This window comes from Xenopus laevis, chromosome 3L (assembly GCF_017654675.1).
Source record: "Xenopus laevis strain J_2021 chromosome 3L, Xenopus_laevis_v10.1, whole genome shotgun sequence".
NCBI lineage: Eukaryota > Metazoa > Chordata > Amphibia > Anura > Pipidae > Xenopus > Xenopus laevis.
The window spans coordinates 105087491-105115206 of record NC_054375.1 but is presented as its reverse complement, the minus strand read 5'-3'; the positions used below and the strand labels follow the sequence as shown (position 1 = coordinate 105115206).

The 27716-nt window shown below is 37.7% G+C and overlaps 1 protein-coding gene across 1 annotated transcript; it reads left to right on the top strand.

Annotated features, from left to right (window-relative positions):
- Nucleotides 1-57: 57 nt before the first annotated feature.
- LOC108711365 (DNA-directed RNA polymerase II subunit GRINL1A) lies at nucleotides 58-7797 on the top strand. The gene is made up of 4 exons (XM_018253031.2): nucleotides 58-387; nucleotides 1598-2161; nucleotides 4926-5136; nucleotides 6909-7797. Exons 1-4 carry the CDS (start codon nucleotides 302-304, stop codon nucleotides 7038-7040), a joined length of 993 nt encoding a protein of 330 aa, XP_018108520.1. The 5' UTR covers nucleotides 58-301; the 3' UTR covers nucleotides 7041-7797.
- Nucleotides 7798-27716: the final 19919 nt, after the last annotated feature.

Genomic DNA, 27716 nt, shown 5'->3' with positions numbered 1-27716 from the left:
TACTCGCTAAAGCAATATCTAACACCCACTACTCGCCGTATCTGCCATTCCCCTCACTGCACCGACTCCAGCAGGCAAGCACCTAGCAACTTGCAGAAAAACAACCCAGAAACGCCTTCAGCCGAGCCTTTAGCTACACGCAAACACGTATTGACGTCACGCGCAGGCGCATCGGCAATTAACATGGCGGCGCTCTGCTGGTGCTTTTAGTCAGCGCTTCTTGTAAAAATATAATCCCGGAACAGGCCCTTTATCACGGGAATTGTCCCTGGGTATTTTATCAGTGTATTTAAGCAGGGGGATGTCGAGTGGCAATGATCTGAAGGGGAAGAGTGTGGAACAACTGCTGGAGATCCTAGAGAGACAAGAGAAGCTCGTGAATAACAGGTAAATAGCGGTGTGTGCATGAGCTCAAGTCCTAGTCCTACTGTGCGCTCTCATGGTTACATGGAGCCAGTTACCTTTGCACTCACTCATTTGCTAGCGAGCACTTCCCCCCACACTGGATAACACTCCATTCATTGGCTGCATAGGGGTAGTAAGGAATAAAGGGCACGGTGCTGTACATTCACCCACACTGCGTCTCACTGGATAAATGGTGTGGCACAAGTAAACAACAGCTACTTATTATATGCCATTATATGCCATGCTGGACCTTTCACTTCTTGCCTCTGATACTGACAGGGAAACCCTGAAATGAGGCTCAGGGCTGCTGCAAAGACCAATGATGTCCAGGCTCCCTTTAATTACAGCACATTCTGTATCACCAGCAAGGTTTTTAACTGATCTAGACTGTTTCCCGTTTTTACAAAAAGATTGGAAAGTCTTTAATGTTCTAAAACAATGCTTCCTTATTCTATACCGATAAAAAAGTGGATTTGTTTTGTTTTTATTTTTGTAGTAGTAGTTTGTCAATGGGTGACCATGAGCAGCACAGACCCTACATGGGAAATGACGCTTATTAAGCAAACGGCTAGCACAAAGCACCATCAATGTCACCAGAAAATGAATACAACTGCTGGTTTGTTGTTTGTATAAATAGCTAGAAACAGAACGCAAAAGGAAAAGAATAGAGAAATTCCACTGAGACTGTACTTTGGCTGCAATCATACCAAGGCACCCAGAGAAGCAGACAGCAATGCTAACTACTGTGCATTTGGGGGAAAGTTATTGAAAAGTGAAAGCTCATTTTCAAAACTTATTGAGCAGATCTATGCTGTGCTAGTTAATACAAAGTTTTCTTTTTGGAGTTCTGCAGCCTAATGTATCCTGAACCAGTGGTTCTCGCAGTTGATTTTGAGTTACCAACTGTTTGTATTCAACCTTCTTGTTACGTTCCTTTTTACATTTCTCCAGCTTTCACATGTTCAAATGTTGGTCTCCCATTCTTACAGTATTTTTTATGTCCAGTCCTTTTATCCCCAGTAACACTTATTCTATTTTCACTTCTAGACCCTGTTTTAATCACTTTGCCCCATATCCCAGTCATCCTGTACTTCCTGCTATGGATTAGTGCAGCAACCAAAATTTGCTTATAGGTTCTACCCTGTTTATAATTCACTGTTCATAACTATTAAAAACTCTCTTTTTAATTTAGGAAGTTTCTTGCCCGACTGCCTGACAAAGGAAAAAAAATTTTGGAGTTTACTGAAAAAGTGCGACTTGCTATTGCAGAGAGTCAGGCGTTGAAAAGAACAGGAGATCTTATAGCTGCATTCAAAGGGGACTTCCAAGCAGCTCAAACCAGGGAAAATAAGACCAGTGAAAAAGTGGAAGTGGGTTCACCTTTAAAAACTTGGGCACTTAACACTCATTTAGCTGAAGAAACGCTCAGCTCTTCTCAAAATATAAATATTGTTGCTGGTCCACAAAATCCCACTGAAGAACCTTCTAGATCTTACTCTATTAAGACTGAAATAACTGCAGACCACAAAGATGATCTTACCTTCAATGCTGACACATTGGCTAATGATTTAAAGAACATTCATATTAAAGATGGTGTGGAAGAAACAAACCGGAGTGCACCACCAACAACATCATCTATGCAGGGAATAAATCCACCCTTTTTAAATGCAGCAAAGACAAAACTTCACTATGTTGAAGTACTAGAAAACAGAGCACATAGGCCAATTAAAAAAAAGGAAAAATACATGCCCAGCAGGTAAGTAAAAAAACTCATAGTTAACATTTAATTAATCTCTGCCTTGTGTGTGCGCATGTTGGTAAAAGTAAAACTTGTTTGACTTTAAAATGTATGGGGCATATGTATTTTATTAAAACTGCTTCACAGTGTTTAGAATTTTTTTCACATTTATTAAATGAGAATGAAAGGTAAACTTTAACCTTAAGCTCAGCTTCTCAACAGCTGCTCAGAGCCCACTGAGCATGTGAGTGTTGCAGACATTTTGTAAAAGATGGTGACCCCCCTGTGACAAGTTTGAAGTCCTGGACCATTGCTGCTATTAAAAATGGCAATAAAATATGGCATTTTTAGCCATATTCATCTTTTGGGTTTAGTTCTCCTTTAAAAGCAGAGAGGCACAGTGGGGTGACTGACTTTTTGACTTCTGTTTCCTCTGCTCACTGTCATAATTGGCAACCAGGGCGATGCCCACTTCACACAAGGAACATATTGGCTTCAAGTGTGCATGTACGATCACTTTCAGAGAACAGAGGAAATCAAGCAGCCAATCATGGCAACTGCTAACCCCCCCCCTGGGAAGTTTTTTTTGCATCCATGCAGGAAAGCAGGGCAATTGTGATGTTATAGCTCAGCATTACAATTGGGCTTTAACACCTCTCTGAATAATCATTTTTCCGACAACTCATTATGTGATGGAATAAATCCTTGCAGTATGGAAAACTGATTAAATTTTTTGTAGAATTGATAGGTTTATTCCCACTCCCAGGGCTGGTGCTCCTGTTGGAAAAAGTACACTGGCCCAGGTAGCTTAAATCACAGCAAGGTAGTATCTTGCCATGCTTACTAGATCACAGACTTGGACTAAGATTTGTAGTATTGTGAATTTACATGATTTTAGGCCACTGCTCTTCTTTGAGCAGCAGGGGGGCTGTACCTTTGTTGTCCTTGATCAGCTCTTGCACAGTCTGTACTGCATATGTGTAGGGGATGGAATTGGAGGGGTTATGCTTAAAGGGATACTGTCATGGGAAAAAATCTTTTTTTCAAAATGAATCAGTTAATAGTGCTGCTCCAGCAGAATTCTGCACTGAAATCCATTTCTCAAAAGAGCAAACAGATTTTTTTATATTCAATTTTGAAATCTGACATGGGGCTAGACATATTGTCAATTTCCCAGCTGCCCCAGGTCATGTGACTTGTGCTCTGATAAACTTCAATCACTCTTTACTGCTGTACTGCAAGTTGGAGTGATATCACCCCCTCCCTTTTCCACCCCAGCAGCCAAACAAAAGAACAATGGGAAGGTAACCAGTTAACAGCTCCCTAACACAAGATAAAAGCTGCCTGGTAGATCTAAGAACAACACTCAATAGTAAAAACCCATGTCCCACTGAGACACATTCAGTTACATTGAGAAGGAAAAACAGCAGCCTGCCAGAAAGCATTTCTCTCCTAAAGTGCAGGCACAAGTCACATGACCAGGGGCAGCTGGGAAATTGACAAAATGTCTAGCCCCATGTCAGATTTCAAAATTGAATATAAAAACATCTGTTTGCTCTTTTGAGAAATGGATTTCAGTGCAGAATTCTGCTGCAGCAGCACTATTAACTGATGCGTTTTGAAAAAAACATGTTTTCCGATGACAGGATCCCTTTAAGGTGGCACTGGACTGAAAATATAGCTCTTGTGGGGTTATAAACCAATCCTGAAATTGTACTTTAAAGGAACAGTTCAGTGTGAAAGTAAAAACTGGGTAAATAGGCTGTGCAAAATAAAAAATGTTTCTAATATAGTTAGTTAGCCAAAAATTTCATCTATAAAGGCTGGAGTGACTGCATGTCAAACATAATAGCCAGAACACTACTTCCTGCTTTTCAGCTTTTTAACTCTGAGTTAGTCAGCAACTTGAAGGGGGCCACATGGTACATATCTGTTCAGTGAGTTTGCAATTGATCCTCAGCATTCAGCTCAGATTCAAAAGCAACAGATATGACCCATGTGGCCCCCCTCAAGTCTCTGATTGGTTACTGCCTGGTAACCAGGGTAAACAGTCAGTGTAAACCAAGAGAGCTGAAAAGCAGGAAATGGTGTTCTGGCTATTATGTTAGACATCCAGTCACTCCAGCCTTTATACATTACATTTTTGCCTAACTAACTATTTTAGAAACATTTTTTATTTTGCACAGCCTATTTACCCAGTTTTTATTTTTACACTGAACAATTCCTTTAATACATTTAAGTGTATTTATATATGTTCGTGCTATATCCTTATGCAGTGCATCACACGATTTCTATCTGCCCTACGGGTCTACCCAGAAGGACCAACGTAAACGTGCATCCTGCGGATAAAAACCATAAGGCAGCAAATATCAATCAACCTTTCTGTTGCTATTTGCTCTAGTGCAAAAAATTCTCTTTGCATCAGAGATAAAAAGATTTCATGTGTATTAAGCATAAACATACATATTCTTTGAAGTTTGTGATCTTTATATTTACTCTGGTCATTTCTTAACAGAGTGGCATTTCTTACAAATAACAAATGCTGGTGCATAGGAACATTACAGATGATATGCCAGGCAGAAGAGAAGCTTGTCCTTTGCTCTGTAAAAAATGCTACACAACACTGTATGTGCTTACGTAATTAAAAACAAGGTGGATTGTTAAAAGTATTTTATGTGACATCATATTTGTTATATTTGCACCAAATCAGATTTTTTTTTTTTTTTGCACCTTCATTCATTAAAACTGATTACAAGACATTAATTCCTGATTCATGTTACAGGTTTCCATCAGGTTCAAATAGTTCCTCTGCTAGCCAGTCACCAGGAGGAAGGGGACTTACAATTTCTGCTGAAGAGAGAAGAGCACAGGATAAGAAACACTTAAATGATATCACAGCTGCAAGTTTTCCACCTCTTCATCATGCCCCTGCCCAGTTACTGCCATTAGAGGAGTCCATAGCTCTCCAGTTAGCACAGAATAAGACTTATGAGGTAAGTGTTTGATGTATGATTGGAACTTTTCCCAAGATGAAATGTTTGATATAGTATGGACGATTCTAAACTTGGTTTGAGAACTGGTGACAAACAAAGTGAAGTACACAGATCAAAAACAAAAGAGAGTGAAATACCGGATCAGCTGCATAATCATCAAGGTACACTTTTGGCCTACAAAATTAAGCAAATATATAGAGATATATATAGAGATATAGAGGTGAGACCACACAGATGGTCAAATCACGGATATCGCAACATCGCTCATATATCAATCTAGGCAATACCACACTACCTGTATCAAAACATTTTGTGGAGAAGGGGCACACTGCGGGGTGCTCGGTTGAATTATGTATATATCTACAAACATCAAGGAACCGGCACACCCATGTATAAATAATTAACTTTTTTATTATTATATCATAATCCAATAAATAAGTAAGTGTGTGTGGAGATGATAGAGATCGCACTCACAGGTCTTAGGAGAAATAAATGGATTTTTATTTGTGGACAATCGCTGATGTTTCGGCTGATACAACAGCCTTTCTCAAAGTGAAAAACAAGTTAAACAAACAGAATAAATGCCCAGTGTGGCGCGAACCAAAAAACAACACCAAAAGCAGAGGAAGTGACGTGAGTGTGACAGCATGCGTGAAAACCTAACATACGTGAAAAAATGTATATATCGAATACAAAAATAAAGTAAAATAAATAAAAATAAAGTGAATCATACTAGTGTGTTTTAAGAGAAATTGAATACATCAATTAAAGCAAATGTAATAAATGATAATAATAATAATAGGCAAAAGTCAGAGCCGCAATTACATCTAAAAGCGCTCATGTTAGTTACTGTAACAGAAACTTAGATACTTGTGTTGCATTCAAATAGGTCAAGTCAAAGAAGGATCAATGTATCAAAACAAGAAGTTATGGCTAATAGTACAAAGGGGAACAGGAAACGCAAGACACTGTGTAGCGCAGTGTATCCATTCAAGAGTAAATACGTCCAATCAATGGTGCTTTCACTTGTGCATGTTTGTATCTTGATAAAGGCCCCATGCGAGGGCCAAAACGTTGATGTAATAAACACTTTATCTTTTTGAAGAAAATCCTGGTGTGCTTCAGCTTTTTCTGCCTATAGATAGATAGATAGATAAAGATAGATAGATATAGAGATATAGATAGATAGATAGATAGATAGATAGATAGATAGATAGATAGATAGATAGATAGAGAAAAATAAACCGCACCAAAAGGACTTAGTACAAAATAAAAAAGGATTTTATTCTTCAACGTTTCAGCTCTACTACTTGAGCGTATTAATATATATTCATACTTCACAAAGGATCCGCACTCTCAGGACTTATTAAATAAAATAATCATTTATTAACAGAAGTGACTGCATCCGGTATTTCACTCTCTTACATACTCCCCCCCCCCCTCACAAGGGAAGTATGTAAGCCAAACTAATAACTTTGTAGATGGGGGGCTGAGTGTGTTTGAGCATAGTTATTTCACCATATATAGTTCAAACTGTGTGTAATGATCCCTTCCTAAATTACCATATGTTGCACACTTTTTTTTCAAATTTTGTAGTAGAATTATTAAGTAATGCTGAGAGTTTCTCCTACTCCATTGTCCACAGTTTGTTGTATTCCTGTTGAGTTAGATCTAGTTTTAATATAGAGGGTGCTGAGGTTTATCATTTGTAGAAATTGAATTTTACAGAAATGTGGTGAATTGTGTTTTTTTTTTTTTTTGTTTTTTTTTAGGAACAGCAAGCCAAGCTAGCAGCAGGAAAACTTATGGAGAGGATGAACATAAAAATGGTAAAATCTAACCCTGAAGGGGATTCCTACCTGAAATACAGAGATCTGAAAGATGATGATGAAGAAGATACATAACCGGAAAGACCAATTGGCATATATAGATATACAGTGAAACCTCAATTTTACATCCCCTGATTTTAAGTTTTCCCTTATTTTACATAGTTGTTTTGTGGCCCCATCTATATATTATTCATAATACATTTCCCTTATTTTACCTTTTTCCTGGATTTTTACACCATTTTTTTTCTGGTCCCCCAAAAAATTTAAAATGGGGGTTCTACTGTATAAAGCTGCTCATTTGAAGCACTTCCTTTATCACTGTGTAATATAAGTATTGGTGAAACCTAATCACATGTAAAATACAGTATGCACTTGTTTTGACACATCAACTTTTAAAGCTTAGATTGAAACATATTTTGGTATTCACTTGTTACGGCTCTCTTTACAATCTTTTACGGAGAACGTTTCAGCGTGGCTATTGTACAAACACCATGAAGCTGCCGTGAAGATTCCCAGTTACTTTTGTTTTTCTATTCTCATTTTTTCATTCTTGTTCTCCATTTTCTTTATATGCATTTGAACTTCCATATTGTTAAAATAGTCGCTGGTTTTCACTAATACTGAATATCCTTGCTTTTATTTGCAATGTTATACAGTGGTGATGTGTCAATGTAATGGTACAACAGACTGATAACATCCTTCTACTAGCAGATTGCATACAGATTTGAGTATAGAGTTTTCTCCTGTGTTTTCCTTGGTTTGCACTTGGTGTTTCTCTTGCAACTTGAACATTGTTTTATATTACAATAAATCTATATATTTTTCTACCTATCATTAATGGGGCTGTGTATTTCATTAACATTTTAATAGGTTAGTTTAGTAGAAAACAAATTATTTGCAGCCTTCAAAGCTTATGGCGTATACTAATCAAAGCACGTTTGGTAGGACTTTTAGTATTATTTTGGCAGCAATTTTTGTCTCCATTTTGCACTTTATTAGATCATAGGGCATCTAATTAAAGAAAAGAAGTTCAAAGAGTTTGCTGTAAGGCCCTTTTTATTGTCCTTGAGGCCCCAAATGGCTGAAACAGAACCTCCTCTACATGCCTTATTATTACACTTTATACAGCACAAACATGTTCCTTGATTATTTGCAGAGATTGTTCATCACACACACACTCTCGCACACACACTCTCGCACACACACTCTCACACACACACACACACACACTCTCACACACACACACACTCTCACACACACACACACTCTCACACACACACTCTCACACACACACTCACACACACACTCTCACACACACACTCACACACACACACTCTCACACACACACACTCTCACACACACTCTCACACACACCTCACAACACACTCTCACACACACACTCTCACACACACACTCACACACACACACACTCTCACACACACACACACTCTCACACACACACTCTCACACACACACTCTCACACACACACTCTCACACACACACTCTCACACACACACACACTCTCACACACACACACACTCACACACACACACACTCTCACACACACACACTCTCACACACACACTCTCACACACACACTCTCACACACACACTCACACACACACTCACACACACACACTCTCACACACACACTCTCACACACACACTCTCACACACACACTCTCACTCTACAGTCAATGTTATCAGGCTCCAGTACCCAGGGAACACAGAAACTTGGGGAGTACATACAAACTATACACCCACTGTTTATTCTGCATGAATTTATTCTCATCACTGGCCTCCCAATCCATTAAGTATCTATGTATATATATATTCAAATAAAATAATTTTATTTTCTATGCTTTAAAATCGAAGAGGCTGTTTTATATGAACTTAATTGTAATTTTTAGTTTGTCGTATATACAAAAGTAAGACAAGAAGTCCTTTTTATTTATTTTTTTGTGGTTTTTGAATTCTATCCATTTTGTTCTGCAGCTCTCCGGCTTGAAATTTACACTTCATGATAAATCATGCACCAGTTGTGGCACAGCAGTTGTAGGTGTCTGCTATGATGCTGGAATTCTAGGGAAAAAAATTGCTGCATTGAGTGTAAAAAAAAAATTGTATCTAAAATGTGCACTTTGCACAGAGCACTGCTTTGCTAAATGAGCCCAAAATGTTCCATAATAACCGTATACCCTGACACTGATCAAGCAAGTTGTCGGTTCCCTGTTTACCACATTTGGATTCCAGTGTCTGCTTACTAGAGTTTATTTTATTTTTTGTGTCTTGCGTGATCCGGCACATTTCTTGTACACTTTGTGATCTCACAAGCAAAGTATTGGACAGAAGAGGCTACTGAGGACATTTTACATACTGATATTCATCTCTCCCTCAATCTTGTAACCTTAGTGAAGTCATTCCTCTGTTTTCTATCACAGATCAGCTTTCCCTCATCTATTATACATAGTATGTTAAATATGCTTAACATGGTGTAAATACTTGCTTCTTGTACTTAAACATTATCTCTTCAAAGATTATTGTAGCAGTTCACATAAGTCAACAGAGGGGGGTGCACATGACACTTCACTAAGATGCTCTTGAGTTCAATGATCAGTTTGGAAATACATTTTTACAATCGACTAAATTCCTTTAACCTCCTGACTGTAACATTTTTACATAGACAATTGCTACATGATTTGCATGTTGGTTAGATCACTACAGGTAACACAGTGCAACAGTATGTATATTTGATGCAAGGAATAGCAGCAGTTTCTAGCAAACACGGCTGTCTGTTTCTACATGTGAACTATGTACATAACAAAAAGACTTGCTAGATTTTAGGTACTCCTAAAAAAAAAATCTATTTTGGCACATATTCGTCCCCAGCAGGCTTGCTTGGCAAATATATATGGGTCAATCATTTAAGCCAAAAGGGGGCAATGATGACAGAAAATTCAATCTTATTAGATAAGTAAATTTAGATTGGTTGAATTTATGGGAGTTTAGGGGAGTTTTTAAAAACTCACATAAATTCGACCTTTGATAAGTATGTCTCTTAATGTCTTTATATCCTGTTTTGTGGTTTCCTTTGTCTTTTTCAAGATAAGTGATTTTTTTCCACCTTCAGATACCTCCTACTAGCTTAATTATGTCTCCATATTCATTGGATGATATGCTGCATTGGGACATGATGTTTTGTTAAAAAGATCCATAAGTTCTACTGAGCAGGGTCCGTTTTACCTCCTGTTAGGTCGGGTACTTGAAGAATACCTGCAAATTGGTTGGGCTTCAGGCAGAAATTCTGGCACTCTGTGGGTAACCTGGCTATGGGGTAGGAGTGATCCCTCCCCTGAGGCTATGGCAATTATTTCCCCTTTGCTCACCTGATCTGTCTCCAAAGTGACATCACATAGGGTTATGTGGGTCTGGGGTCTCAAGGTAAATTACCTATTTGTGGCCAGATTGGGTAGCAGGTCTGGGTAGGGGGATATTTTGGGTGGAAGGTGTGGGTTCTGAGTCACTGGTCTGCCTGACTGGACCCACGCAGGACTCTCTCTTCTGTGCCAATATTTGTATGTCATGTGCATGCTTGATGTATATACCCTTCTGTTCTACAGCCCTGCTGAATGTTTTGAGGATTTATGAATGCCTGTCTGTAACTGGCAAGCACATTTTTCATCTCTGATTCACAAGAACAGTTTTATTTTTGATTGCAGTCTTTTTGCTGTTTTTTTTTTTTTCTTGCATTGGACAGTTTTTCCCACTTCACCTGGAAAAACAAAATGATAAAAAAAGCAATGTTCCTTTGCACAGCTTTAACCCTTTCCATGACAACAGTTTAGGGTGGTAAGGGTGCCTTGGGAAAAGCACTTTGCTAGGCAATGGTTTTATAGTGTAACTTGAACCCATACACTTATGTGGTAGGTGCAAAGTTACAGCCATGTCTTTGACATGCTTTATGTAACACTTTGGGAATATGACTGCAGAAAATCCTGGTTGCAAAGTCAATAGCTTTTAAGCCACATGGAGAATTTTGTCAGCTGCTGCCATCTGGTGGAAAATCACACCAGACAAAAAGGCACGTGTCTATTACTGCTCCTGATAGTAATAAATAAAAAGCAATGTAATTTACTGAATGCACACAGAGAGGCGATGCTGAGGTCCAATGGTCACTGTTCCTTGTGTTTAGTACAGTGCTCTTTATTTCATCCAGGAGAAGTGACAGACAGGGTGTTTTTGACTGCTGCTATTCTCTGCTGGAGTCCAAAGTAATGAGATATGTGTCCTATGAATTAATTAATCAATGAATTAACATTATGCTGGATGTTCCTTACAACTCCCACTCAACTCCCACTACAACTCCGCTAATAAACGTGTATGATCAACTTCCAAGACCAAGTTCTCTCAAGCAAAATCCAAACAGGGGTTACCGCCTTGGGCCCCTCGTGTTGTTGGGGTTTGCCCAAGTCACAGAATTACTGGAATAATGCATTATAGCATTAAACCGCAAATCTTTCCCAAAGAGAATGTGTATTGACAATGTTTATCCTCTCAAGCGGCTGCTGTATTACAACTACCAAAATCCCTCAACAGTTCGTCCCATGGTGCTCGATAGCTCCTCAACTATTGTTGAACTATGGTCCCATGTGCTCTAGGTGATTGTCACGGTCGGCACCCTAAATTCAGAACCAATGCTAAGCACCCTCTTCTCGGCTCTTGCTTCTGCCTTTAACAGCCGCCTTTCACCTCGGGAGGAGCCCTTGGCTAATCAGATGCCGCCAGGTCTTATTAAGAGAGGTGCAAAGGGGCAAGACGGTAATGCAAAGTCTTTTGGGCAGACGGTCACGGTACAAGGCGTAGACAGAGATCGTAGTCAGATCGGGACAGGCAGAGTACAAACGGAGTCAGGCAGGCAAGGGTCAAACCAGGAGATCAACCAGGAGGGATACGGAATAGAAGAGTCAGGGTCAGAATTACAGAAGTCCGAATCGTCCAAAAACAGGCAGGGGTCACAACAGATATCAGATCACAGTAGCTAAACAGCACAGAGACACCAGGAAACGCATGAGGAACAGATCCTATAACGGGCAATGAACTATAGCCCAAGTACGCCTTTTATCTTTTCAAATTTCGTGCCATTGCACGCTGACGTAACCACGTGCGCCTATAAAGAAGGCAGAGGTGCGCCACGCATGCCCTTAGTAATCACAACGCGGAAGAAGAGGACGCACCTTGCGGCAGGCGTCCCCGCCGAGGGGGCGGCGGGCGTCCCTGCTGACCAGTGATGTATTTCTTCCCAGTCTGTCACACTAAACGTACTTAGGTCACACATTTCATCATGCCTCAGTTTGTTTGTCTTGTTCTAAATGTATTTTGTGATGCTAGTTTTCTCTTTTTTTTGGGGGGGGGCAGGTAGCAGTTATTTAGGTCTGATGAAGGTGCCACAATACAGTTCTGTGACTGCATGCATTCCTAAACAAGCAGAAGGATCATTACTGTGGCCATAGACGCAAAGATTTTTGGACGTGTGGAGAGTCCCGACATTTTTCGTCCGGCGGAGATCGGTCGTTTGGTCGATCGGACAGGTTTGATTTTGTCCCGACTGTCCCGCTGGAGCCCATTGTGTTCTCATCATAATCCGATCGTTCGGCCATAGGGCCGAACGTTTGGATTACCCCCGATATAGCCATGCCCGTTAGTGGCATATCGGGGAAAGATCGGCTTGTTTGGCGATGTCGCCAAACGAGCAGCACTTTGCGTCTATGGCCACCCCACAATTACTCCCATTTGGGTGGATCAATTCCAAATCATGGCATAGTTATTAAATTAAAAGCCAAGCAGGGCTGTTAATTATGGTTCTATAATGATATCTTTTAACAAATCATAAGAATAGGAAAGATACAAGGAGGTGGTTATTTTTAAATTATATTAGTGTGTGTTTGTCTTAGCTTTGTGTGAAATTGAATTTTAAAGCAGGCTCAGGGGCTCTTGTTGGACCACCAAGATTGCCAGTGCCAAAAAGTTCCCGTATCTTGCATTTGTACTCATTTATGTCAATGGTTTCTGAACGAAAAGACACTTCAAATATTTCCCTAATTATGAGGCTCAGTACAATATTACCCAGATGGCCCCATATGGCTGCCCTCGGTCATCTGTGATGGCTGGTTTTTTGCACTGCTGACTGGAGAGCTACTAACTTTTTAAAGGGCACTGTCTTTAAAGTCATTTTTTTAAAGAAGTTTCACATAAAGAATCAGGATTAAAAAATGCACTTAGTTGTATATTGAAAATAAAACATATGGGTCATTGTTAATTAACAATAATAACAACAACCCCAAAGCCAGGAATTTGTGTAGTGCCTTAGGTAGGGATAGGGATAAAACACTATATATAGTTACTGTTGTATAGATTTTTTTCATTTATAGTGTGCTAAATAATATTTTTAGTATCTCTTCTATGCTTTATTTAAAGCGACATAGCCATCACATATTTACCCACTTTTTATTTTAATTCCTTTACAAAAAGATAAGGATGGTGTATAAGGCACTATATGCAGTTACTGTTGTATAGATTGTTTTTATATTATAGTGTGCTAAATTGCATTGTTAGAATCTCTCCTATGCTTTATTTAAAGCGACATAGCCATCACATAGTTACCCACTTTTTCTTTTAATTCCTTTATGAAAAGATTATTTTCATTTTATACTTTATAATACTTTTAATAGTACTGTACATTGTTATTTACATTACAAAGTGAGGGGGTAACTGTTACTTTTAGCACAAAAAGGTGTCTTTATATTAGTTAATGTTTGATGAAAACACACCAGCCAAATTGTTGCCATTTTGGGCTGAAGGACTAAATTTTATAGACTTATTATTTATGGTTGCTTACTAAGCACGGCTAACTCTAGTGAGTTTCCTTTCTTTGTTAAGCTTCCAAGTCCTCAGTTTATTCTGTTCAGGACTTTCCATGTTGCAGTTTTATAAAGAATAAATAGCATCACTGAGGAAGGGCCATGCCGTCCCAAAACATCAATTGAAGTGTTGTGAGCACCATGGAATAACATTTGGGATCACCCTGTTTGCAGTAAAAACTGGTATCGGCTATTTTTTCATTAATTATAAAGAATAGTACCCCAACTGGCATAACCCTACCTATATGTATATCTGTGCTGAGTTGTGAATTAATTTATTCCTTATTACAGCAATAAACAAATCCACATCAATGTTAATGTTATGTATTTTTACTCTGTATAGTAACGTTGGAGATTATGGTGCTATATAAAATAATAATAAAATCAAAATAATCATAACAATCAAACAATAGACAGCAATAGTGAAGTTGGGGTCTCTAGGGGCCAAATATTCCTGGGGAATGGTAACGTGCTTGCTCAACTTTATAAAGAAATCACCTTTGGATGCAGCAGATCATGTCTTTAAATACTATAGTGATCTTGCTGGGTTATAGTTTTTGGGGGTTTTGTTAAAAATGTCAATGCAAATATGAAAATCAGTCACTAAACAAGACATTGTATCACATATAATAGCCGTTCTGGATCCCACAGAAATTAGCTGAAAGATAATTGCTCCATGGAACGGCTGATGAATGACTTGGGTTCGCTGTGATGAAAACCTAAGTCTCGAAACACCAGAAATGAACACTGTATGGAGATAATCACAACAATAACAAAACACTGGAGAACAAAGTTGAAATAAGGCGAGCGCTTGCAGCTGACGGGAAGATGTGACACATGAGTTTCCTAAACCTGGGAACAAAAACATTTTACAAAGTTTTCCCTTTTTTAAATCAACTATTTAAATGAAAAAAACTTCAATTTATTAGAGTTTCTATTGAAATTGCTTAGTAGTATTTAAAATGGTTATTCTCCTTTCAGTTAGCTTTTAGTTATTAAAGTTATAGAATGCCCTGTTCTTAGCAACATTTTCAATTGGTCTTCACTTTTTATTTTTAATCGTTTTTTAACTGTTTGTCTTTTTTTTCTGCATATTTCTGTCTTTGTGAGGCTACAATCTAATTGGATTACTTCTCTTTCTCTTCAGCCTCTCTCTTATTCTTATATCTTCCAGTCTCTTATTAACACCACTGCCTAGTTACTAAGTTAGTTTAAAGGTAAACCACCCCTTAAAAACATAAATACCATACAGTGTTTTACTTTTGTTTGTTTCATCATTGCTGAAAGAGCAAAATGAATATTTGTTTCTTCCTTTTTCCCTCTCACTATCCATTCCATGCAGTTTGGAATGCCTCCTGTATACTAGTCTCCACTTTATTTGTCGGTAGCATGTTTGGTTCTCATACTAAGTATGGCATTCAAAGTCAAAAATGCTTTGGCCAGCAGTATGCTGGGAATGTCATGGAGCACTGCCGTTTAAAATACAATGTCACAAGCACCCCTGAATACAGCCTTGTCTGTCTACCCCTAATTCTGGCCCTGGTAGTCTAATAGACAACAATATAATTTGGAATCTAGTTTTTATTTCCCTTATAAGAGAGTATACTGTTTTATTGTTGGTGCCATGATCTCTGGATATTATAATGAAATGCCAGTCTGAGAAAGTAAAGGATTTTATTCTTTGGGCACCTGCAAATCTACACAACTGACTGAAGGTTTAATTGATATTTATTCTTGCTATATGAAGTCTCTAGATTAGAAGGAGTTTCATAGTGAAACTCAGGTCAACCAGTTTGTACATTTTCTAAGCATTAAGGAACTTCTTCAATAGGCTCAGTTTCCTTCCTGCTGTGAAATGTGCTGGCTTCTGTCCTGACAAAACAAACATAAATTGAGCGCAATGCCCTGGACTTAGTCATTGTTTGCTACTCTGTCTGTGATTGCAGGCAAATAAATCAAAATAATTAAATCTCTGATGATTAGGATTGTTCTTACAGATAATTACTTTTATATTCTGGCCAAGTAAGACCCAGCTTAAAGGACCAGTAACATAAAAAATTATTTTTAAACAATTTGTTTCTACTTAATGAAAAAAAACCACCAAAGCAGTTTTCACTTTAAATTCGCAAAGTATTTATTTAGAAATTACTTACTTATGTGCTCCTCTTCAGAAACGGTAACAGGGCGACGATCCATCGTGCGGCGCTCGATTTCTCCTCCTTGGCTATGTCCTATAGAAGGCAGGGAGGAGATATTGAGCACCGCATGATGGAACGTTGCCCTGTCGCCGTTTCAGAAGAGGAGCGCAAGCCGAGAATCGGTAAGTAATTTCTTAAAAAAAACGTTGCAAATTCAAAGTTAAAACTGTCTTGGTGTTTTTTCCGTTGCGTAGAAACAATTTTTAAAAAAATGTATGTTACTAGTCTTTTAAGCAGTCAGTATACCCTCTTGTTTAACATTAATTCAATGTGCTGCCTAATTAATTGTGCTGCCTATTATTTTAATCACCAGAAAAAGGCTATTTTTAAGTTATCTCTTGAGCTAAACATGGCAAACAGGGAGATTGTTTGGTCCTTGCAAGATTGATAAATTATCAGCATATAATACACAAAAGCCATGAATATCTTGTAAATTCTGATGTCATCAGTTATAAACGGTGAGTTCTGATGTTATTTCTGTGACATGACTCACTGAAACTTATGTATCATAATAAATAAAGTACCCCCAGTTGCAAAATATGAGGATATTAGAAGTTACCTCGGAGTTCCATGACCTGTATAAAAACACTCGGCCTTCGACCTCATGTTTTTATATAGTCATGAAACTCCTCGGTAACTTATAATATCCTTATATTTTACAAGAGGGGGTACTTTATTCAATATATAACCCCTTCCTGTTGCCCTTTGTTGTCACTAGGGATGCACCGAGTCCAGGTTTCAGTTCGGGATTCAGCCTTTTTCAGCAGGATTCGGATTCGGCCGAATCCTTGTGTCTGGCCAAAACGAATCCTAATTTGCATATGTAAATTAAGGGAGGGAAGGGAAATCATGTGACTTTTTGTACCAAAACAAGGAAGTAAAAAATGTTTTCCCATGTTTTCATTTCCTGCCCCTAAATTGCATATACAAATTAGGATTCGGTTCAGTATTCTGACAAAATTTTCACAAAGGATTCTGGGATTCGGTCGAATCCCAAATAGTGGATTCGGTGCCCTAGTTTTCACTGTTTTGTGTGCATTATTGGGGGGGGGGTATCTGTGCACTGGTAATCTAATTATCTACCTCACAAGGACCAAAAATAAAGTAGCTTCCATTTCCCTGGCCTTTTTAGCTCAAAAAAGAACCATATATTTTACATGATTAAAACAAGAGGCAAAATGTATGTTCAGTACAAGACCTGTTCTTTGAAGTCATGTGGAACAAGGGGGTATACTGTCCTTTAAAGAGAATATGTGATGTCTGCTATGTGTGTGTGTATTTATATCTCTATATAGCAACAGGGCCAGAACTAGGGGTAGGCAGAGTAGGGCACAAAGCTGAGGGGTGTCAGCATGTACCTTCTCTGTCGCCTACACCATGTCCGGTCCCATCTCTCCCCAACTGTCTTTCCCAGTCTATTTGCGCTTGCACTCATTGATTTGAGCGGCAATTCCGCAAATGCGAGCGGCAAAGGCACCTGGCCGGCCTGGCTCTGTATAGCAATACTACATGTGAAGAGAGTACTGTACATTGGATCTGTGGACATGCCTTCTGGGCATACTTTCTTTTTTTAATATTATGACCTTTCCCAAACTTCTTCAGCCTCTCCCTTTTCTGCCTTGGTACCATCCTGTTCTTTTTCCTCTTCCTCTACCTCAGCTCCAGTGCCATCTTCTTAGGAATTAAACATTGTCAAGATGGTGTTCCTGTGCCGAGAAATATGCAAATGTATTGGATGACAATGAAAAAATGTCTGCTGATTATTTAAATGAATAGTATCCAACCGTCAAGTCACAAAGGTAAGAACTCTGAAGAGAGATCTGAGTACTTTGTTCACAAAATACAGTTATAATGCTCTACCAGTCACCATCTTATGTTCTACTGAGAGATTGTGAGCTCCTTCTCTGGGCAAACACTAGGCATATTTTCCCTTATATTTGTATGACATACTGCTGGCCCACTTCTCACACAGGCCTACTTAGTGCATTTAGTTACAATTTAGTTAATGGGGATTTCAAAACACAGATATATTTTTATAATGCATATGAATATCCATTAAATTATATGATGTAATCACTAATAATCATAGCCACGTTCTTTTATATGGTCATGGAACTTATATGGGCATGACGTTTAATATCGTAATATTATTCCAAGATTATTCCCTATATAATCATGCCTATATAACATGTATACAAAGGGAGGTGGATTATGTTAGAGAGCATGTCATGTATAAGGCACCAGCCTACTAGCAAAATGAAAATCATTTTGAATAAACTTGTAATATGATGAAGAGAGTGATATGTTGAGACCATTTTCAATTTGTTTTCATTTTTAATTTTTTTTTACATTCTTTAGCTTTTTATTCAGCAGCTCTCCAGTTTGTGATTTCAACAACCATGCATTGTTTTAAATAAGAGACTGGAATATGAATAGCAGAGGCCTGAATAGAAAGATGAGTAATAAAAAGTAGCACTAGCGATACATTTGTAGCCTTACATAGTATTTGTTGTTTAGATGGGGTCAGTGACCCCAATTTGAAAGCTGGAAAGAAAAATTTAAATCAAAAACTATTAAAAAAGGAAATAAAAGGAAGTTCATTTAAAAAGTTGCTTAGAAATAGACATTCCACAACATACTCAATTAAAGATGAACCACCCGTTTAAACGTTGGACTATGAATGTGTTGCCTATGCCCCTCGATACGATGCAGAAAAAGATTTACATTTCCAAGCAGGTTTCTAAAGGCCTAGAATTCCTACTTTCAGTCCTTATAAAGTTATCTGTCAATAACCCACATTGCTGCTGAATATTATCTGTGAATAACTATAGGAAAAATTCCTTCGTTAAGAAAGCGAATTACCTTTCATAAACAAAGTTTTAAGTTCCTTAACAACTAACAGAAAACTGAACTGCCAGTTGAACGGCGGGCTTCAGCGCTGTATCATTCTATAATATCTGCTCTCTTTTAATGAGAAAGGACCTTTGTGTTTACAATACTTCACATAAATTTCAAAGGCGAATAAACGTAATGTCTCTGGGGACACCTTTTCAGTTGTTTGGCTGACATGAAATAATAAAGTTGCCATTGCAAACTTAACTACAACAGCGTGTCTCACATTCTATCACACACACAATCACATTTAGATAAGGGTTATTAAATTGCATTTTAGGTTAAGTTTTCATAAAGTTACATAAAAGAAATGTTACTTTAAATGTGCAACACAGGGTCTCCTTAAACCAGTCACCCCCTGGATCTAAGTATACTTAAGAATTTAATTGAGCTTGATATAAAAGTGATATGCTTGCCAAATGAACCCATTGTTTTTTGAGGTTTTGGAAACTGGGGCCTGTGCGTACTGCATTCCACTGGGAAGTCCCCGTTCCAGACATATTTTAATGCTCTGTCATTGTTTATAATAATAATAATATATATATATATATATATATATATATATATATATATATATATATATATATATATATATATATATATATATATATATATATAATGATACTCATCAGGGGGGCAGCTGCCTCATAAAGTGGTCTGCCGACTATTCGTGGCTTCACCTACTACATATAGTGATTCAGTTGTGCGCAGGGTCCAACCAAGCAGAGTTCCAATTATTTATTTGCAGGACAGGGCTAAAGATGCTGGAGCTTGAAATGTATTTTTACTTTCCTAACTAAGCTCTAAGAATTGCCAGCCTTATATGATTCTGAACAATTAAGCCTTAATGTTTGGCGTTCGCATAATCTTTTCTACTCTATAATTTGTCCAAAGTCGTGTAAACTTGGAATAGAGGCCAGACGTTTAATATAATCACTTTGACGACTGTAATACTTTAGATTAGTAATTAGTATTGTAACTTTGTTGGGGCTTTAATCACATAAAGACTAATCCAGAGTAACACGTGGAGAGAATAAACATCTGCATTATCTTAAAATTCTGCATAAGAATGTAGATCTATAAAATACATGTTAATGTGGATTACACTTTGGAAAGTTCTATGCAACATTTTGCATGCAGTGGGGCCATTAATCTATATACCACCTGCCAGATTATATTAAATGGAAATGTCATACAAATACTGAAAATCCATCGAGCTCGGGGCTGTAAAAATCATCCCAAGACCCTCATTTGGCCCAAGCACATCTAGCGGAGTGATGTAAAGGGGTAATTTGTAACATTATGAGCATAACTGTACTAATTAGCCTTTAATATATAAAATGTTTATTTTTAAAATGATAAGAAAGGTTAGAATGCAGTTAAATAGAAACCCAGTCTATTTGACTAATGGTGTATGCAACCAATTTAAATGAACCCATTTATCACATAATCACACAAGGTTAATGTATGAAAACTGTAAAGTTGCCCAGGTCTGATAACCCACTTCAACTGGTTGTCAGATGACCAGTAAATGCGGTCAAATGTTACGCCTTTTATGACACTACCCCTTATCTGTCTATAGCAGTAATTCCCAACCAGTGGCTCATGAGAAACTTGTTGCTCACCAACCTCTTGGATGTTGCTCTCAGTGGTCTCAAAGCAGGGGCTTATTTTTGCATTCCAAGCATGGAGGCAAGTGTTGGTTGCATGAAACCTATGTTTACTGCCTAACAGACCCTCCTGTAGGCTGCCAGTCCACATAGGGCTACCAATAGCCAATCACAGCCCTTATTTGGCACCACCATCATGCTTGTGTTGCTCCCAACACTTTTTACATTTGAATGTGGCTCACGGGTAGAAATGGTTGGGGACCCCTGGTCTATAGCTATCATTTAGCCTGCTGGGTTACAAATAGACCACACTCACATTTTGGTTTGCCTGCAGTGTTGGGCTGGGGACTGTTTACATGAATTTTTGGGATTTTAAAATGGCAATGGGTCAGTGTGCCATTTATACTATATAATATGATCATTGATTCAGAGAACAGCCAAACAAGCAAGGGCTAATTTGGTTAACAGTTTGTGTATTGGGAGGTTTCATGTTTTCTCTAAACTAAATTGAATTAAATTAAATATATATGGATAAAAATACTCCCCAATTTGGATTCCGATAATTGTATAAATTTGATCAACATTCCCATAATTATATAGTAAACTGATAATAAACCTAAAGTGTAATATGTAAGTTTTAAAGGGTATGTTGTTTTAATTGTACTCACTATATAAGGCAAAGAGCTAGGACTAGACTCCACCTCTGATGAAGTGCCAAAGAGAGGCACGAAACGCGTCAGGTGACTAGACACGACATGGTTTAGCTAAAGAGCTCCAGGAGGATGCCTGTTTGTGTTTTTAAAGATGCTTGGAAATAAAGATTTTTTTTATCTTAATACTACCCGTGGTTGTCGGCTCCTGTCTATCTGCTATTGCTTTTAACAGTTTGTGTATCCCAACTGTTAATTTATCTATCCAGCTATATTCCAATGGCCTACAATCTGGGCTCTTTCTTAAGCTTCAACAAATATTCTGGAGGTTTTATTTTGAATTTTAAGTATTCAGACATAACAATCCTTTTGGAAGTTAGAGAGAGTTAAAAATGCTCAAAATAAAAAAAAACCCTGAATTCCTTTGTATGTTAGTATATTAATAGGTATCATATAGCTTCCCGTAATGGGAAACTGGAAACCTCAGCGACCAACTGAATTTCACTACCTAATCCCACTTATCAGCACTGCAAAATATGTTGCCGTTTCATTAATACTTGATACTTATTAAAAGAATAACTTAAAAGATTTAATTCCATTTGGGACCACCCAGGTAGTTCATGCTGTTCAGCGTGGAGACACTGTCCAAAAACATTCTCTGTGTCAAGATATTATAAAAAATAACAGCGAGTAAAATGTATAAAAACCACCGCACCATTTTCAAAACTGTAAATATATGTTTATACGAAGTTCTGGGGATGTGGAAAAAATATTTATATTATTTAAAGGGAGAAAGAATTTCAGTAAAGATATCTTTATAGCATTCCTGTTTTAAATACTGAAACACAAAAATTCACATAAAATGTATTTAAACAAGACACGTACTAGTAAAATCTAATATAAACATGGATACAATTAGAAGAGAAAATCACTCAGCCCTGTTTATTTTTCTACTCTTTAAATTTTCAGCCAAATTTAAAGTTGTCATTCTTTTAACTGATAAAAATTGCAACACATTTAACAAAATGGAGAAGGTACCCAAAAACCAGTGCACTGTACCAGTTTTTGTTCCATCAGCTGTTTTAAAAACAAAATCCTTATTTTTTTTTATTACTAAAAAAAAATAAACTTTACCTTCCAATAATAATATAAAAGGATTTCACAGATTGTCTAAAAGAGCACGTTTGTTTATGTTTAAACATATATATATTTCATTCTCTTTCTATCTATTTTAAAATCTTTTGGTAAATTCCAGTTAGCAGCAATGATAAATATTGTTCGTTACTCTTTCTAACACATTTACATCAACATGAGACTAATATTTTGTGAATGTCGGCTATACATTCTAATGGGAAACATCTTCAAAGTTTCAGGAGTAATCGGAATATTATCCAAGGAAGATACACTGAGATGATCTCTGATAACCTTTGTTAATTGACATTGGAACTATGTGGGAGCAACTTAAACAAACATCTGGACATTGAGTTTAGACATTTCCACTGAGAAACACCAGGCAAATCCTCTGGACTTGCAATAATAAATATTTCAGCACAATCTAAATTAACTGATCTCAAATCCTGTTTTCAATTATTTAAGTTTTAAAAACACAACATGGTTAATCATGCTCGGAAAGAATTCCTTTTGAAGATATTTTGATTTTTGTTTTAAATGCCCCCTTTTTTAATGACTTCATTTTCTATTCGTAATAAGGGGATCCTCTTGGAAGCAAAGCAAAGCAACATGTCACAAAATCTGCCATTTAACAATTTTTAGTTTGATTTATTTCTCTCTGCAATGATAACATTCTTGAATGTTTTTTTTGTTTTGTTTGGCAAAAACAGATCTTCTGCTGTAATAAATTGAAATATGATAAAAATATCTCTGCTCAAAGATATTTAAGTCGTCTCCTGTCACAGAATATACAAAGAAATGATCTATGTTATTTAACCAGAGCTTCAGGATGCATTGAATTAAAAAGAAAAAAAAGAAAAAACAGAGCGAATAAGACCTTCCACTTTATAAAGCAGTGTTGTCTTAATTGTAAGTAGCTACAAGTGTCTGTGTTTTCCTGTGTGAGTGCTGCCTGACAGAGAAGAAAGTATTTATGAGCATGACCTGATCTTCCAGCTCCAGGAGGAAATTGATATTTTAATGATTTCTCACTTCCTCCTTTTCTTCTTATATTGGTCTGGGTAAAATTTCAGATCCATTCAGATGCTGTAGGCTGCTACAAGAACAGATGTATAAGTGGTTTGCTTTAGAATAGCATTAAATTGTTATTGTTTGTTATTTATATATCACTGACATGTTTATACACCCATTTTGCATCATTCCATGTCCCAATGGAGCTTTCACTGTAACATCCCTCTTGCATTTACACACACCAAAGTCAATTTTATCAGGAGCTTATTAATCTGCCTGTATGTTTTTTTGGAGTGCGGGAGGAAGCACATGCAAGCACATAGTAATTGCTTGCAAATAGCAGCCAGGTAGGACTCAAACTCAGGGCCCCCGCACTGCAACGCTGAAATGCTACCTGCTTAGCCACTGTGCTGCCAAATTAATTAAAGGGATTCTGTCATTCTGACATGTTTTTTTCAAAACGTATCAGGTAATAGTGCTACTCCAGCAGAATTCTGCACTGAAATCCATTTCTCAAAAGAGCAAACAGATTTTTTTATATTCAATTTTGAAATCTGACATGGGGCTAGACATTTTGTCAATTTTCCAGTTGCCCCCAGTCATGTGACTTGTGCCTGCACTTTAGGAGAGAAATGCTTTCTGGCAGGCTGCTGTTTTTCCTTCTCAATGTAACTGAATGTGTCTCAGTGGGTCATGGGTTTTTACTATTGAGTGTTGTTCTTAGATCTACCAGGCAGCTGTTATCTTGTGTTAGGGAGCTGCTATATGGTTACCTTCCCATTGTTCTTTTGTTTGGCTGCTGGGGGGAAAAGGAAGGGGGGTGATATCACTCTAAAGGTGGCCATACACGGATAGATCCGCTCGTTTGGCGATGTCGCCAAACGAGCGGATCTCCCTCCGATATGCCCACCTTGAGGTGGGCAATATCGGGCTGATCCGATCGTGGGCCCTAGGGCCCAACGATCGGATCCTAGCGTTCGCCAAACGGGAGGTCGGATCGCGGGACCGCATCAACTAACAGATGCGGCCGCGATCCGACGGGATTTTTAATCCCATCCGAATGAGATCTGGCCGACTTTCGGCCAGATCTCTATCGGGGAAGCCCGTCGGGGGCCCCCATACACGGGCCAATAAGCTGCCGACACGGTCTGTCGGCAGCTTTTATCGGCCCGTGTATGGCCACCTTAACTTGCAGTGCAGCAGTAAAGAGTGATTGAAGTTTATCAGAGCACAAGTCACATGACTTGGGGCAGCTGGGAAATTGTCAATATGTCTAGCCCCATGTCAGATTTCAAAATTGAATATAAAAAAATCTGTTTGCTCTTTTGAGAAATGGATTTCAGTGCAGAATTCTGCTGGAGCAGCACTATTAACTGATTCATTTTGAAAAATTTTTTTTTTCCCATGACAGTATGTCAAATCAATTGGACACATTTTGTTACAAATGTAGCAGAAAGGGTTGATGAGCAGACTGGATATCTGAGTTCTGTTGTATTGTTTTATCTCTAAAGCCTTTATTATTTTTGTTATCATCGAAACCTGTCTATTGGCCCTTTCTCCTGCCATTGTCATCTATGAAGGCTCATACACCTAGACCTGAAGATATCATGACAATAGAGCTGGAATTCTTCTCTCTTCCAAATTTAGGTTTCAGGCCCTAAATTTTTTTTCCTTCTCTTCTTTTACCAATCTCTCACACTGTTTTTCTGAAACTCTGTTTATTTCCTGATGGCTGTTTTGCTCTCTCTTTATCATTCCCTGTGACTTCAACATTCCCACTGTCAACCCTGCTTCTCTGGCTGCCTCGTAATCACTCAATTAATAAATAATAAATCAATAAAAATGTAATTTAGCCTTTTACAGTAGACTGACTCTTAGGGGTATATTTATCAAGGGTCAAATTTCGAATTGAAAAAACTTCGAAATTCAAAAAGACCAAAAATAAGTGGAAGGATTTTTTGGTCGAATCGGTCCGTTTTCAATCAAATAGTTCTGTATTCGGCTGAATTTGAATTGTTTGAATCGAAGGAATAGCAAATTCAATCAAATTTCCCCAAAAAAACTTTGATTTTTCAAAGTCCACCAATTGACTCCAGATGGTTTCTAGGAGGTCCCCCATAGGCTTAAACAGCAATTCGGCAGGTTTTAGATGGCGAATGGTCGAAGTTGAATTTTTAAAAAGACAGTACATGATAAATTTTGATATTTGAATTTTCGAATTTTATGTAAATTCAAATCGAATTTGGACTATTCCCTAGTTGAAGTATACAACAATAGCTCAAATTCGAATTTTTTAAATTTCAATTTACCTCGACCATTGATAAATCTGCCCCTTAGTGAACTGATGGTCATTCTCCTGATGTCATATTCTCGATTGATTCTTTTCTAACCTCGTTAAATACTCTTGCCTCTATTAAATAATCGTTTACTTTTCCTTCCAGATCACACTGCCCAGTGTACTATCATTATAACCTTACACTACCTATGCATATAGAAAGCTTCACACCATTGGCACACTGCAATTCTCAGCATTACTAGCACTGCACAACAACCTCTAATTTCCCTTTATAATTAGCACCTTCCATAATCTCTTGACTCCCTCATTCTTCTCGCAACTAAACAATTGAGCTCTAATCTTAGTACATTAGCTCTCTACTTTCAAAGATGCTCCTGGTCAGCCAAATTCCATGTGAGACAATTGAAGACTTTGCTGCATTTAACTGTACCTCCTGGGCACCTATTCCATCCACAATTGTTACTGCCTAGGACCCTGCTTATTACTTTAAAGACTTTATTAAACAGCAACAGACTCAATAATCAATTACAAGTCAAAATTTCAAATTCAATAATTGCAAGTAGCATTTTTAAAATTAATGTAAAGTCCCCTGGTTGTTATAATATCATTTTAAGGTACTGCATAGCATGCTGTCACTATATAAATACATTATCATGATTAGATGATGATAAAAAAATTGATACTGATATGTGTTATGATTATGGCATACCCAGGGACAATCTCTAGTATTATTTTACTTAAAACACAAATATGTTATTCCTAAATTTGTTTATAGGATCTAAATATTTATTCCCCATGATTTGGTCACTCCATAGCTCCATATGCTGGGAGGGAGTAACTATCTGATTATAAGTCATACTCGTAAAATAGTTATTTCTGATAGTCTGCTTTTTGTTTGAAGCAACAATGTCAAGCTAGTAGTCCAGTAGCTCTGACTCACTGCATTCTCTTTCAAATGCGGAGGTGCTGGCTCTGTAGCTCACAACAGGGTCAGGATTACTAATTTGTTATCCCTGGTCAAGGGGGATTGCGGGAAGGTTCTGTATATCAAAATTATGTTTGCTGTCCCAGAGGTATCTGTAAGGAGATTATGAAACAATTTTAATAACAATAAACATCATAACATTGTATCTCTCTGGGATACACAGGATATGAGGTAACATAATTATGCCTCTTTATAGGTCCCTGGTGAGGCCTCATCTGGAGTATGCAGTTCAGTTTTGGACTCCAGTCCTTAAGAGGGATATAAATGAGCTGGAGAGAGTGCAGAGACGTGCAACTAAATTGGTTAGAGGGACGGAAGACTTAAATTATGAGGGTAGACTGTCAAGGTTGGGGTTGTTTCTCTGGAAAAAAGGCGCTTGCGAGGGGACATGATTACACTTTACAAGTACATTAGAGGACATTATAGACAAATAGCAGGGGACCTTTTTACCCATAAAGTGGATCACCGCACCAGAGGCCATCTCTTTAGACTAGAAGAAAAGAACTTTCATTTGAAGCAACGTAGAGGGTTCTTCACAGTCAGGACAGTGAGGTTGTGGAATGCACTGCCGGGTGATGTTGTGATGGCTGATTCAGTTAATGCCTTTAAGAATGGCTTGGATGATTTTTTGGACAGACATAATATTAAAGGCTATTGTGATACTAAACTCTATAGTTAATATAGGTATGGGTATATAGAATTTTAATTAAAAGTAGGGAGGGGTGTGTGTATGGATGCTGCGTTTTCATTTGGAGGGGTTGAACTTGATGGACTTTGTCTTTTTTCAACCCAATTTAACTATGTAACTATGTAACTATGTAACACTGGATTAGCATTCTCTAAATTGCCTTTCATTTACGTTTATATTATGTAATGTAATGTCTCCATTTTATATGTATTTTAAATAATATTCTTCTTTGTTTGACTGATGTGCTTTTTTATCCAATAAAATTTTTATTCAGTTTTTATTCATGTTATTGCATGACAAAGATTTCCTATCCAATAAGTCTTAAGTTGGCCATAGACACAAAGATCCGATCGTACCAATCATCGTATGATT